At 36.2% G+C, this 12,679-nt stretch overlaps 1 protein-coding gene across 1 annotated transcript in view; it reads left to right on the top strand.

The window, feature by feature from the left end:
- Positions 1-12,679, top strand: part of POLN (DNA polymerase nu) — a 129,269-nt gene that overhangs the window by 89,824 nt on the left and 26,766 nt on the right. The window contains exons 22-23 of the mRNA XM_080410934.1: positions 1,901-1,968; positions 10,924-10,985. Coding sequence (XP_080267060.1) covers positions 1,901-1,968; positions 10,924-10,985 — 130 coding nt within the window. The remainder of the gene's footprint in view (positions 1-1,900; positions 1,969-10,923; positions 10,986-12,679) is intronic.

Here is a 12,679-nt window from a genome sequence, read left to right as displayed (position 1 = left end):
GTTCACACTGCTTCCACAGGTTTTCTGACTTATATAAGGTAGTGCTGACCTCTGGTCCAACCCTGCTCCTCCTGAAGTTGGTTTTACTTTTAGCATGGAGATGTGATCAGTTAATCAAATGCTGAGTGATTTTGAAAATCCAGTTCTTTTTCCTCCATTCCTAGATCCTGATAAATTTATGATAAAATTTTTTATGTATATTGTAAGTTCTTCTAAGAAAGGACTTTTCCTTACCAAATATTCAGAATATATGGTGCTGTAATCCTGATTGAAGGCATAAGACTCTATTCTATTACAAATAATAACCAGTCTATAACATTTTTATTGCATTGATTTAATCAATGCTATTATTTTCACTTACTTGATTGGTTCACAGCATATTCATATTTAATGATCACAGTTCTTTCTGATTTATATCTTTTTACATGTCATTTCAAAGATTATGAGGAATCTCTTGCTTTAATTAATTTACTTGCATTGGAAATTATAACTTCTCCTGTAACTGTATTCTCTTGCTACAGATAAACCTGGTCTTTTCATCTTTTTTTTTTTTTTTTTTGTATCCTGTGCCCCAATTTCCTATTAGAAATATGTTGATCTGTTTCACTCTGCTTCTGACTGTGTTGTAAGTGACTAATAATTTAAGATCTATTATTAGAGCTCACCACACTGTTAGTCAATGTCACATTGTAATTTAAGGCAGTGTGAAATTATCTTAGGATATTTTCCTGAAAGCTGTGGAAAGTTGTAAGTAGTAACCATGTTGATGTTTCAGCCATTTGTAAAGAATTATTTATTTGAATAACTGCTAGGTATTAAGAAAAGGCTACAATGGGAATTTAATTTAAATTTTATATACAAATTGCGAAGCAATTTGGAAATAGGTGGTACAGTTTCATGACAGACAATAAGAGGTAATAAAATTAACCTAGTAGGAATACAGTCTAATCAGATATGCAGTATTTTTCCTTCTTGAGTGAGACCTACACTCAGGGATTGTATGTGCTAAATTATATCTATTCTGCTGTGGACTTGATTCAATCAAATTTATTATTTCCATTGTGTAAGTACTTTTCACCCAAACCAACAGTTCAGGGTGCTGTTCCTGTAAGCACTGAACAATTAAGTCACAGTCCATGTGCAAGAGACCTATCAATATAGAGCTAATATAGACAAAAAGAAAAACAAAGCAGAAGTATAAATTAATTACAAAACAGCTCTAACTGAAGAGCTCAGGTATATGTTGTTGCATGGCTTTCAAGATGTTACTGCTTTTAACTATACACTCTGTCCTTATGAAGGCAACTGTCCTGATAACAGAGGGAACAGATCAGGTTGTGTATCTGTGCCTACATTTTAATTCTTTGACCCATTTGTTTGTCAGCATGAGGACACCCTACTTTGCACTAAGTGAAAGGATTATTTCCTGGAAAGGACTGAAGTCACTGGCCAACTAGGAGTTAACATTGGTATACCAGTGAGCCAAGTACTCTTACTATTGACTATTGCATTAGTAAAACCGCACATTTGCAACCACATTTTTTCCAACTGAACTTGAAAAAACCAAGCTATATTGACAAATCAAAGTCTGTCTCTATAATTTCTTGCAGTTTGCTGCAAATTACGTTGGTTTTAAGTAATACCTTGTTACCTCATTAAATGCCTGAATGACATTTGTAAGCTAGCAAGCACAGTTTGGGTTTACAACCATTGCCTTTATGTTTTCAGAATATGTGGAGTGGCAATCCTTTTAACTCTATTGATTATTTTCTCATTTTTGTAGGATGTTTATTTTCACTTCAACGTATCCATTGTGCATATGACAATTAGTTGGTGATATGAATGGAAAGCACTGTTAGAAATTTCTTGCAAGTTATCTAAAATGTCTGAACATTTTCAGGTTAATTGCCCAGATTCATGATGAGTTGTTGTTTGAAGTAGAAGATTCTCAAGTTCAGGAATTTTCAGGTAAATACAATCTCTCTTGCTCTTTCTCCCCCACACCTTTTTCTCTCCCTATAACCTGTAATTTTTCAGATGATAAAGAATTAAGGTAACAAGAAGTAGCACATTGATTCTCATGATTAAAAAAATGTATACTAAGCAGATTTTTCTGAATGTTTTCCTCCACTGACTCTTACGTAGATAAAACATGATATACCCCTCATCTGGAGTTCATCAACATGATTATTTGTGTTTAGTTTTCTTATCAAGAAAACTATTCCCTCATGTAATATATGAATCCTGTAAAGCTAAATAATAATACTTTCTCCAGCGTTTCAGAGGGTTTTAGAAGGAAATAAACCAGCTTAAAAAGAATGGCTTGGAAAGTAACTTCCTAAATACTTATTAGTGGGGCCTGTTACATAAAGAAGTGTGAAATTCTTAATGTAAGAATGTAACATCCTGTAATTTCTAAGTTAGTTTACTGCTTTTTTTATATTAAAAGAACTTTATGATCGAACTTTCAAGGTTAAGGGTTAGTAAAAGTTCCTGCCTACATTTTTATCCTCTCATCTGGCTTACTTCCAGGCATTATTTCCTAAGCCAGAGTTTGTCTCAGCATCTGGTACAAATTTAGCTAGCAAACGAGGGTGCATAGGAAGCTGTTAGGTCTCTTCTCCAATAAGTAGTGGATTTATTGCTGTAGGTACCAAATGTTTATTCACAAACTTTGGTCTAGTTTGAAGCCCAACAATGCCTTTGGCTAAAACAATTAGCATGCTGTCACGAATATTTTAAGTGAACCAATACAAGAAATATCTTCCATTATAAACTAAGCATCTAAGAAAAAATTAATCGCACCTTCCTGTGTTGCATTCATTTAAACAGTACATTTTGCCATATTAGTCTCATTTCATCACTGATCCCTCTTGTGGGTATTAGTTCATAATGAGAACATTAAACCTCCATCTAATCAAAACAAAGAACCTGAGAAATATTTAAGTTCAATATATTAGGGGCATTATAATGAATTAGGTTAATATATTAACATTTGAACTCTAAAACAGGAGTTCAAATCTGGTTTAAATTAAAAAAAACCTGTACAATTTATGAGAGATTGCAGTATCTACTCAGAAAAGGCCAATGTCTAAAAGTGCCAATTTCAGAGTTAGTAGCATGTTGAATAAGATCTATAAGACAGCATAGAAGACTCTTTATTATCTTATTTTAAATCAATTTGCATTAAGTATAGAGCTAATGTTATACCCAAAAGATAAAAATTATTCATGGTTGCTTACACATACAGAAAATCACAGATGCTGCCCTCATTGGGTCAAATTCTGATCTCTGCCACTAGTTTGAATTTGTAGTAAATTCAACAGAATCAATACTTTGCCAGTATAATGGAAAAAAACTCTAGCCATTGTGTGAATAACAGCAATAAATTATCCCACTATAAAAACATGATGACTAGAGGCTTTTTTCAGAAAACACAAAAAGAGTCCAGTTGAAATACTCAAATGTGTCTGCTCTACACACCACTATAATTAGGTGGCATACCTCCATGTCTAGCTGCAGTGTGCAGAAAAAACATAACTGTAAATTCCTTCTTCTGCTTCAAAGCTATCACCATGTAATTGAAGTTGCTAAGATGACCTTTAGGAAATGGACCTGGGCAGTCTAGAGGTCTGAAAAATCTTGGAAATTGTCTTTGCACTTAACATAGACCGCCAGGCTTGAGTGTTCAAGATGGAATTCCACTTTCAATCTGCTGACTGAAGATTGATTTTTAGGTTTGTCTCTACTTTGCCCTAAGACGCAAAGAAAAAAAGAAAATTCTGCATTACAGTAACTTTCAGATACACTCACCTCAGAAGAGTGATACCACTTTTCTTAACACTAACTTAACAGTCTTTTTCTTAACACTAAAGACCAACCCAAGACATTAATTTCCTTCTTGATTTCTTCATTCATTTATTTCCTTCCCCTTTATTCATCACTGGTGAGGTGAAACCTGGAGTACTGCATCCAGTTCTGGGCTCCCCAGTATAAGAGAGACATGAACAGACCGGAGAAAGTCCAATGAAGGGCCACAAAGGTGATGAAGGGACTGGGGCATTTCTTCTATGAAGAAAGGCTGCGGACTGGGACTGTTCAGCCTGGAGACAAGAAGGCTAGGGGGGATCTTATTAAGGTATATACATACCTGAAGGAAGGGGGCATAGAGGACAGAGCCAGGATCTTTCCAGTGGTGCCCAGTGACAGGACCATAGGCAACGGGCACAACTGAAACACAGGAGGTTCCTTCTTTTCCTTATGAGTGTGATTGAGCACTGGCACAGGTTGCCCAAAGGGTTTGGAGAGTCTCTGTCCTTGGAGATACGCAAAAGCTGTCTGGACACGGTCCTGGGCAACTGGTTCTAGGTGGCCCTTCTTAAGCAGTGAGGTTGGGCCAGATGACCTCCAGAGGTCCCTTCCAACCTCAGCCATCCTGTGATTCTGTGTTTTGTAAACGGTTCTGCTACTGGCCACAGAACTAATCCAGGTTGTCTTAAAAGTGACTGAATCTTGCTCTTTCTTCAGTGTCATTAACGAGGATTTTGCTTGATCTGAATAGGCAGAGAAAGGGTGCATCTGCACTAGCATGTAACTTCCAGTCAGAAGGATGATGATGAAGCAGATCTCCCTATTGTCCCCAGTCCATGGTGTGAACAGTTTTGGTTCACATCACAGAGCAGTCTGAGAGCGGTTGACCTAGATTCCTTTCAGATGAAACTAAATAGGAAGACTCCTTTCTCCTAGTCTTTTCCAATTATTTCAGGAGCTGCTAACTGAGGTAACAGATTAGGTATGTGAGTTTTAAACCAAAGGAGTGTCAGTAGGATGTATGCTCCTAATTCACTTCAGTGCTTTGAAATGCCAAATATGTTTTCTATCCCTTTATCCAAAGTTTTTTTTTTAGGTCCTTACTCTTCTTACCTTCATTTGCCAATATTCTTTAGCTGTCAGCTTTGTCTTTACATATCTAATGAGCTTTTGTCCATTCACAAACTTTAAATTACAGAATCTGCTGACTTGCAGTTTCCAGCCTGCAGCTTAATGATCCAGAAAGAAATCTCAGTTGTACGCTCACAAAGCTTGGTAAAGATGTGGACTTAAAGCTAAGGAGTAGTATTTGATGGCTTTAATGGACTACAGTTCAGTGCTGTGTTAGTCTCTTGCATTTAGTGTGATCCAACAAGCAATGGCCTACTATTCTGATACTGCATTCTGATTCTGGTCATGCTTCTGGTCTACTTTTTCAGGAAAGCAACAACAAATACATGTGTCTCAGTTTTCTTATTTGCAGAATGGATATGAAATCTTAAAATAGATTTATAAATGAAGAAAATAAAAGTAAATAGATTATTTCAATTAGATTGCAGCACAGAACATAAGCTTCTCAGCAGCATTTCCCTTATGGAAGTGTCTGTTTTGTATTGTTTTACAACATTAAAATGTCTATTTGCTTCCAAGACTCTCTGGAGTGGAGGCTGAGAATTGTCGCAAGGCAATCATAATGCTGGTGCTTTCTCTATTCCTGCTTAGGACTTCCTAAGCCACAATAAGAATTTTCAGCACTTTTCAGTATACAGAAATCCAATTTATAGTGCATCTAATGATCTGTGCCCAACAGATGATTTTGAATCTTTTAAATTTGATGAACAAGGGGCAAGCAATAAGATGTTCTTTTTTTCTAATATCTACTTTTGCACAAAGTACTGCATATAACTTAAGCTACACATTATCTTAGTTTCAGAATACCTTCTTCAAACAGAATCCATCATCCACAGTTTTATAGTATGCATACAGTTCACTCTGCATGGACAAGGCAAAACATCATTTATTTATAACAAGGCTCTGAATGTCCAAGCTTTGACATTTTTTGGAACACAGTAAAGCATGTACTACTCTAAATTGTGTGATTTTCAACAAAAACGTGGCATATTATTTGCCTCTATTCTCTGTTTAGGGCAAGAACAAGACAGCAAAAGAGCGTTTTACAAATCCTCATTTTCTGTTAGAGGATGCCTGGAAAGATCAAAACAAAACATTTGGCAGAAATTGGTTCAATTTTGGCAGAAGACTGTCAGCTTTACCATCAATAATCTGCTTGGTTTCTAGCCAGCTTGCCTGTCTGGTTTCCTCACATTCTGAGCTCTCCGGCAGCCCAGGAAGCAGAAAGGCAGATGATATTTTGGGAATGCCAAAAACTGGCCTCTTGGATCTGAGAGGGCTCAGCATCTCTTGAGTTCTGAAGTCTGTGTAATCAGGTAGACAGACTGTCCCCAGATCAAACTGTGAGTCTGTCTAGGGACACTGGAAGAGTGCTCAGGAATTGCTGCAGAATCCAATTTTTCATTTTCTGGAGGCTATTTCTGAGACTACCTCTCTACGCTCTAGTTAAAACGCCTCTTTGCCCTTGGATTATTGTGAATGTATTACTGCTAAAAGGGGGAGCACACTTTGAGGTAAAGAAATGCAGATGATGCAGGTGGTTTTGTTTTTGTTTTGTTTTGTTTTTTTTTTACAGTACAGAGATACTTATAGTAACAACTGCAAGATTTGGCTTCTGATGTGTATTCCATATATACCTGGTCAATTTGAAAGGTGAACTTTGCCAGTGATGATTACTGTGCGTTGTTCCCTGTCACTGTGCTTGCTTGATTGCATCCATTAGTGGGAAAATTAAATGAAAGATACGTGGTACTTGAAATAACATATTTTGTAGAAATATGTGCATTCACTACTTTGTATTCAATTTCACAGTGCATTAAGGCAATTTTTAAAGGTGTTTTTTTCTAACTCATTTATAATCATACATTATTGATGGAATTAAAGAAGTTAGTTTCTGCACCTGTTTTTACATTTGCCACATATGTAAAACATATAGTTTTAAACTATTCTTCTGGTATTTTACCAGATATAAAATATTTCAGCTGAAATACTTTAAATGTAAGAACACTAAAAGAAGCAGTCTAAGAAAAAAAATTGAAAAAACTAAGCCTAATTATTTTGATATGAAGATCAGTTAAGATTATGACTACCTAAAGAACAGTATCTTAGATTTTTTAAAAATCTGTCAATATGAATTTCACTCATATACAAATTTTTGACTTATGTACAAATTCCATGAAATTTCATTTTGTTCTGCTACAATTTCCCACTTAACGGGTACTGAGGCAGTTGCATAAAAAAGTGCACATGTTCAAAAGGGGACTCAAGTAACAGAAGAACAAAAGAATGAACTAGTCATCACAAGTTAGTGACATTTTCTGTCCTCTGAGCTGCCTTTTTCTAACTTGAAAAACACTGGTGCATAAACTAAAGATGCCTCCAGATAGCTTTCCATTTGCAAAAATCCCTATTCCATAGATCATATGTCTGGCCAGCTTTGACATGCTTCTGGAGTCATAATTTCATAGGTGAGTGAGCTTGAAAAATGTCTTCAGTTCAATAGGGATAAATAAGCTTTTGTTCCACAGCAGGCATGCATGTCTTTTCTTTGTTCCTACTCACAACACTTTCAATACGCATATTTATTCTGGCCAGTCTCAAGAAAATCTAATATATGTTAAAACATATGTTAAAATTTCAGCTCCTTTATGATCTCTTCACTTCGCTGTCACTAGTTTTATTTTATACATAGTATTTTAACATGACATACTTAGCACTTACAAAGCATTCCAGGATGAGTATAATCAACAAATCTCATAATTGCTGACTATGGATTTTGAGACAGAAGTTGCAAAGGTTGGGAGAACAGCATTTTACAGATTGCGGTATATGGCTGGCTGCAAAGGAACATTTGACAATTAATAATTTATGTGCCCTAGATTTACTAGATTCTTGACTGAACAGAAATAATCATTATCCCCAAAGCCTCCAATATAAATCTTAGAAAAAAAGCAAAAAATTAAGAGTGGTAGAGACAGATCTCTCTAAACATTGTGGTCACTTCTGTTAGTGACCACACTGTGTAATGTATATGAGATAAAGAAGATACAGTTGTGTATGTCTGGATTGTTTATTTTGAGCCTTGAGAAAGACATTTTCAAGGTGATGTGAGAGAGTAGCAGGAGAATCAGATATTATATACATAGGTCTGAAAGGAACCTCTCCTGCAATTACATACCACCATGGCATATGGTCTCTTTTATAAATGATCATCTCCATACAAAAAATTATTCCACTGGGAGACTGTTCCAGAGTTTCATCTCTCCGAAATCTAGAACTTTAAATTTCCAGCCAAAAATGTATTCAACCAACTTACCTATTTATTTTTGTGCAAAGACTGTTATTTAATTTAAATGCTTCCTTCTTCACTGTGTACTGTCTTAGCAGACTACTGAACAGGAATGGTATTCTAGCTTTTCTTGATATTTCTGTTATCATATATTTATTATTTCATTCAAAATCTGTTGTAAAGTAGATGTAGGCAAATCTTTTGGATACTTGCAAAGGTGTGATTTCAAAAGGCTGAAATGCAGGCAAAACAGCTTCAGATTTCTTGAAATGAATGGCTTTATTATGCCACTGGCTAAACAGTGGGAAGAGATGGAGAAGTCAGGGTGAGAAAGAGAACATGGAACTGAACTGACACAGGAAAAAGCAATGTACAAAATGGAGCAAACCCATAGAGAGATTTTTAATGGGTTGTCAAAATGAATGAGGAACCATTAAGTTTGTTCACTGATGTGGCCACTTTAATATGAGCTTTTTAAAATTAAGAGTAGTTAAGAATGCAGCAGAATTCTGATTGTGCCAGATGCCTTAAAGTGAAAACTGTGTGAACCAACAGAGACAAGTGTTGCAATCATTGCTGCCACCATGAATCCCCTTTTAGGGATGAAAGTTATATGGGAGAGAACTGGTCAAGTTCAGTGGTCTAGAGAACCAGGGGGAAACTGGTCTAACTCAGTGCATATGCAGACAGCATCCTTTATCATACCGCTCACAGCTTTCAATCCATAAGTAGATGCTGCTAACTCATGTTCCATCTTTTGTTGTCTATTGGAGCTCTTTTTGTCAAAAAGATTTATTCCTTCTGTTGCCCTGATACTCTATTGCTGTTTATTTGTCTAACAGCTCAAAAAATAGTAAATTGTACAGAGCTGAGTGTGCCCTTCCTAAGTGCCTTGGTGCGACATACAGAGCTGAGTGATTCTGCATGAGAAGTGAAGAATCCAGATGTTAACGCTCTCACAAAAGCTTTGTGCGGTCGTAGCCTGGTAGGGAGCTTACCGATGGAAAAAATGTTTACCCAGGGACTGACTGGCAATCCACTTAGCCTTCTGAAGGCATGCCACCTGGTTGGAATGCCCTGACGTCTGCTGCATTGCTGACCTCCTGGAGCTGGCAGCTTGTTTAAATTCAGAGTGGGCTTCTCAAGACGGAGACAGTCCAACATTTCTCTATTAATAGCTATGTCGACTTGGACTGGATTTTACATGGATAATTACTTGGGTCAGCGCTTCCCCTTTCACAGTCTGTGGTTGCAGTTTTTGTTTCTGCTTTCCAAAACTGATGTTACGTTCTACACTGGACCATAAACTACCTCAAATCCAACATGAAGCAAATACATAGGTATAGCTGTACACAGATGTGTCAACAAATGTCTCAGTTTCCTCAGCTTTGACACTTCAGCCACTGATGTTTTGTGTTACTGCATAATTTGGACTTCATGGACAATCTTATGACAGCTCATTAGCATGGAAGTCAGAGTGAGCCAGCATGGTCTGAGCACCCCACTTCTGTTCAGGCAGGAGCTAGCTATCCTTAACATCATCAAGCCAGCCTCAGCGTCACAGATGTAACACAAAATATTGCAGACTACTTTTCATTGCTGGCATCATTAGAAAAGGTTTTGGCAGCAGCGGGAGCAGCAACCATACACAGCTGCTTAAGAGTTCTTGTCGCTCCTTTGCATCTAACATCAGCTGCAAAAGAACTGTGATGTGCATTGAGGGATAACTTCAAAGAAACCTTCCAAGTAATCATGGGGGTTTCGGTCTAGCAGTTACCACCACATATTGCATAGTTCTCAGTTCTGTGGGGCACATGATGACATGTATTATTTAGTCAACCGTTCTGTCAGAGCTGTGGAAATTGCTTTATAACTTTTGTTCTCAGGCTGCCGGGTATTCCTATTTCACTTTCGCTAGCCAAAAGTTACTTCTTTTTTTAGATGCTATTTATCCATTGATTCTCTTTTTGATTTTTATTAGAACAATATTGTGTTGCGGTAGCGATCTTTGTCAAGCAAAACACTAATTGGCATGACCAAGGATGACACATATGATCCCAAATGATTGATTTGGAATAATTATAGATGCATTTTCACAGTAATAGTGAGCATAGTGTTATGACATGATGAGTTGTTAAGTTACATAAATCATAATGAAGTTTAATTATTTGGATTCTTGATAGCTCCACTATCCCACAGGGAGGAGTTTTTTACATTTGGTTCTGATCCTTTTACTTTGAAAAGTAATATTTTAGACAGTTCAGACTTCTAGTATTTTTTTTCTAGCTTTTTTTTTTTTAGATTAAGTTTTATGGCTGCACAAGAAAATTGAAATACATAAAATGTAACCAAACATATAGTTATAAGTACTGAACTTGAAAGCTGAAAATTAGAGCACTCAGACATGCTGTACCTCTATTTAGAACACATTAGTGCTGTATTTATGGGATATGTAAGTTAAATACTTCTTTGAATTTCACCCTACACCCTAAAAATCAATTTAAAATAAGAAATTGAATCTTCCACAAGACATTAAATTTAACTTTAAAAGAATCTCAAAAAATATTATTTTTTTTTAATATAGAAATGTGGGTATTATATAACAGAATATAAAGTATGTAAATTTTTTTCCTCTATAAAAATTCTAACATGGAAAACAAAGCTGAAGGTTTCCAAATTTACCTACCTTACAGCACTGGTAAAAAGAACAATGGAATCCCTGCAGCAAACCACAGCCTTGGAAGTGCCGCTAAAGGTAGGGACAATTCTGAATTTCCATTACCATCTTAGGCATACTTAGCTTTGTATGTTATCTTCATATTAAGAATCTAGAGAACTATTTTCCCTTTCACTTCAATCGTTTCATTTTCATATTTGCTGGTAATTGCTTTTTTAAACTATTATAAAAATTCTAAAAGAAAATAACTGGAAAAAACTCTCAGCTTCCATTTTGCAAAGTGTGATTGTTGTCTACTCCTTGTCTTAGCAATGTAGTATGGTAATTTAAAAATCTATTTTGTTCATTGCCATGAAATTTCAGTTGGGTGTGGTAGAGTGAGAAATATCTGCCTTTAAAGACTTTCTAAATGTGCCAAGCATTCATTACTACTGAAAATTATTGCAAAAGACCTTTCTTCAGTAATTTTCACTTAGAAAACTGGGGTTTTAACATTTTTTTGTGGATGCCTAATGCCTAAAGCAGACAAAATCATTGGCCACTGTTTAAAGTATAGGACATCATCTACCAGAACATTTGTAAAAACTGAGTAGATAGCTACACAGCTAACATATCTATCTAGTTATTGGACCTCATTGTAATTATTTTGTAAAATAATTACATTTTTCTCTCTACAAGACTGGTACTCTTTACCCTAGCCTACTGCTCAGTTTTTGTTGTTTAATAAAAAATTATAGTTCCTGGGAATCCCTAAACTTATGGTTTCCAGTTTCCTGAGAAATGGAGTGCTTGCTGTTGCCAGACCAGTCATTCAGCAGTATTACTGAACAAAATTTAGAGGCAGAAAAAAGTTGATGCAGTTTGGTTTGGAAACGTACACGCTTGCACTAATGGAAACGGTTGAAAAAGAAAAGTACGAGATAAGTTCTTGCTTATATTTCTTCCTCCAGATGTTCTATATCTATTTCAGCATCTCGGCCACTGTGTGAGGCTTTCTCTGGAGGTCTTACATATTTCTGGGTCCCTACGGAGCGCATCTTTCCCAAAAAAGTGAGGCTAATGAGGGGTATCTGAGATCAAAATTACTCTTTTTCCTTTCCACACTGGAATCCCCCCCTCACTGTTCACTTAACCCGTGTAAGAACTTGTACTCCTGTTTAACAGATTTGGCCAAGTGAAACCTTTTGGCCATACTGGGATTATACGTTTCTTGCACTGATACTCCCAAGCTTTTAAACCGCATTTTTATAAGTTGCTTACATTATACACCTGTGCTTGCCTAGCTTCTTTTGTTACAAACTCCTTGAAAAAAGAAGTGAGACTGTTATTCAAGGTGTACTGTATCTAAATATTTTTAATGACAGTATCGGACACCTGGTAATCACGCTGCTGTAACATTCATTAAAATAATCAGATATGGTATTACTGACGGTATATAAAGTGAATAGCAACACTATAGTCCTTCCTTGATAGTTCTAGAAGACTTTTTGGTGACTTTGTCAGAGGCAACATTGTTTATACTTTGCCTGAGGAAGTCATTGCCACAAAATAAAATATGAACAATTTAATAGGTTTCTAAGAAAGACAAATGTTTGCATCGTTAATGAGTGTTCATAGTTACATGGGCAGAATATCATTTTAGTGTTATGTATTTCAGACTAACCATGAACTGGCAGAAAGTTTCAATGTCCTGTGGACAGAATGGGACACCATCTTAAAACACAGTTTCTTTCACCTCTCTTTGTCTACTGTCACACCCTGACAAATTTATC

Source organism: Falco punctatus, assembly GCF_963210335.1.
Source record: "Falco punctatus genome assembly, chromosome: 1".
In the NCBI taxonomy this organism is placed as follows: Eukaryota; Metazoa; Chordata; class Aves; order Falconiformes; family Falconidae; genus Falco; species Falco punctatus.
Note: the sequence above shows the minus strand (reverse complement) of the source record. Positions and strands in the feature narration are given on the sequence as shown.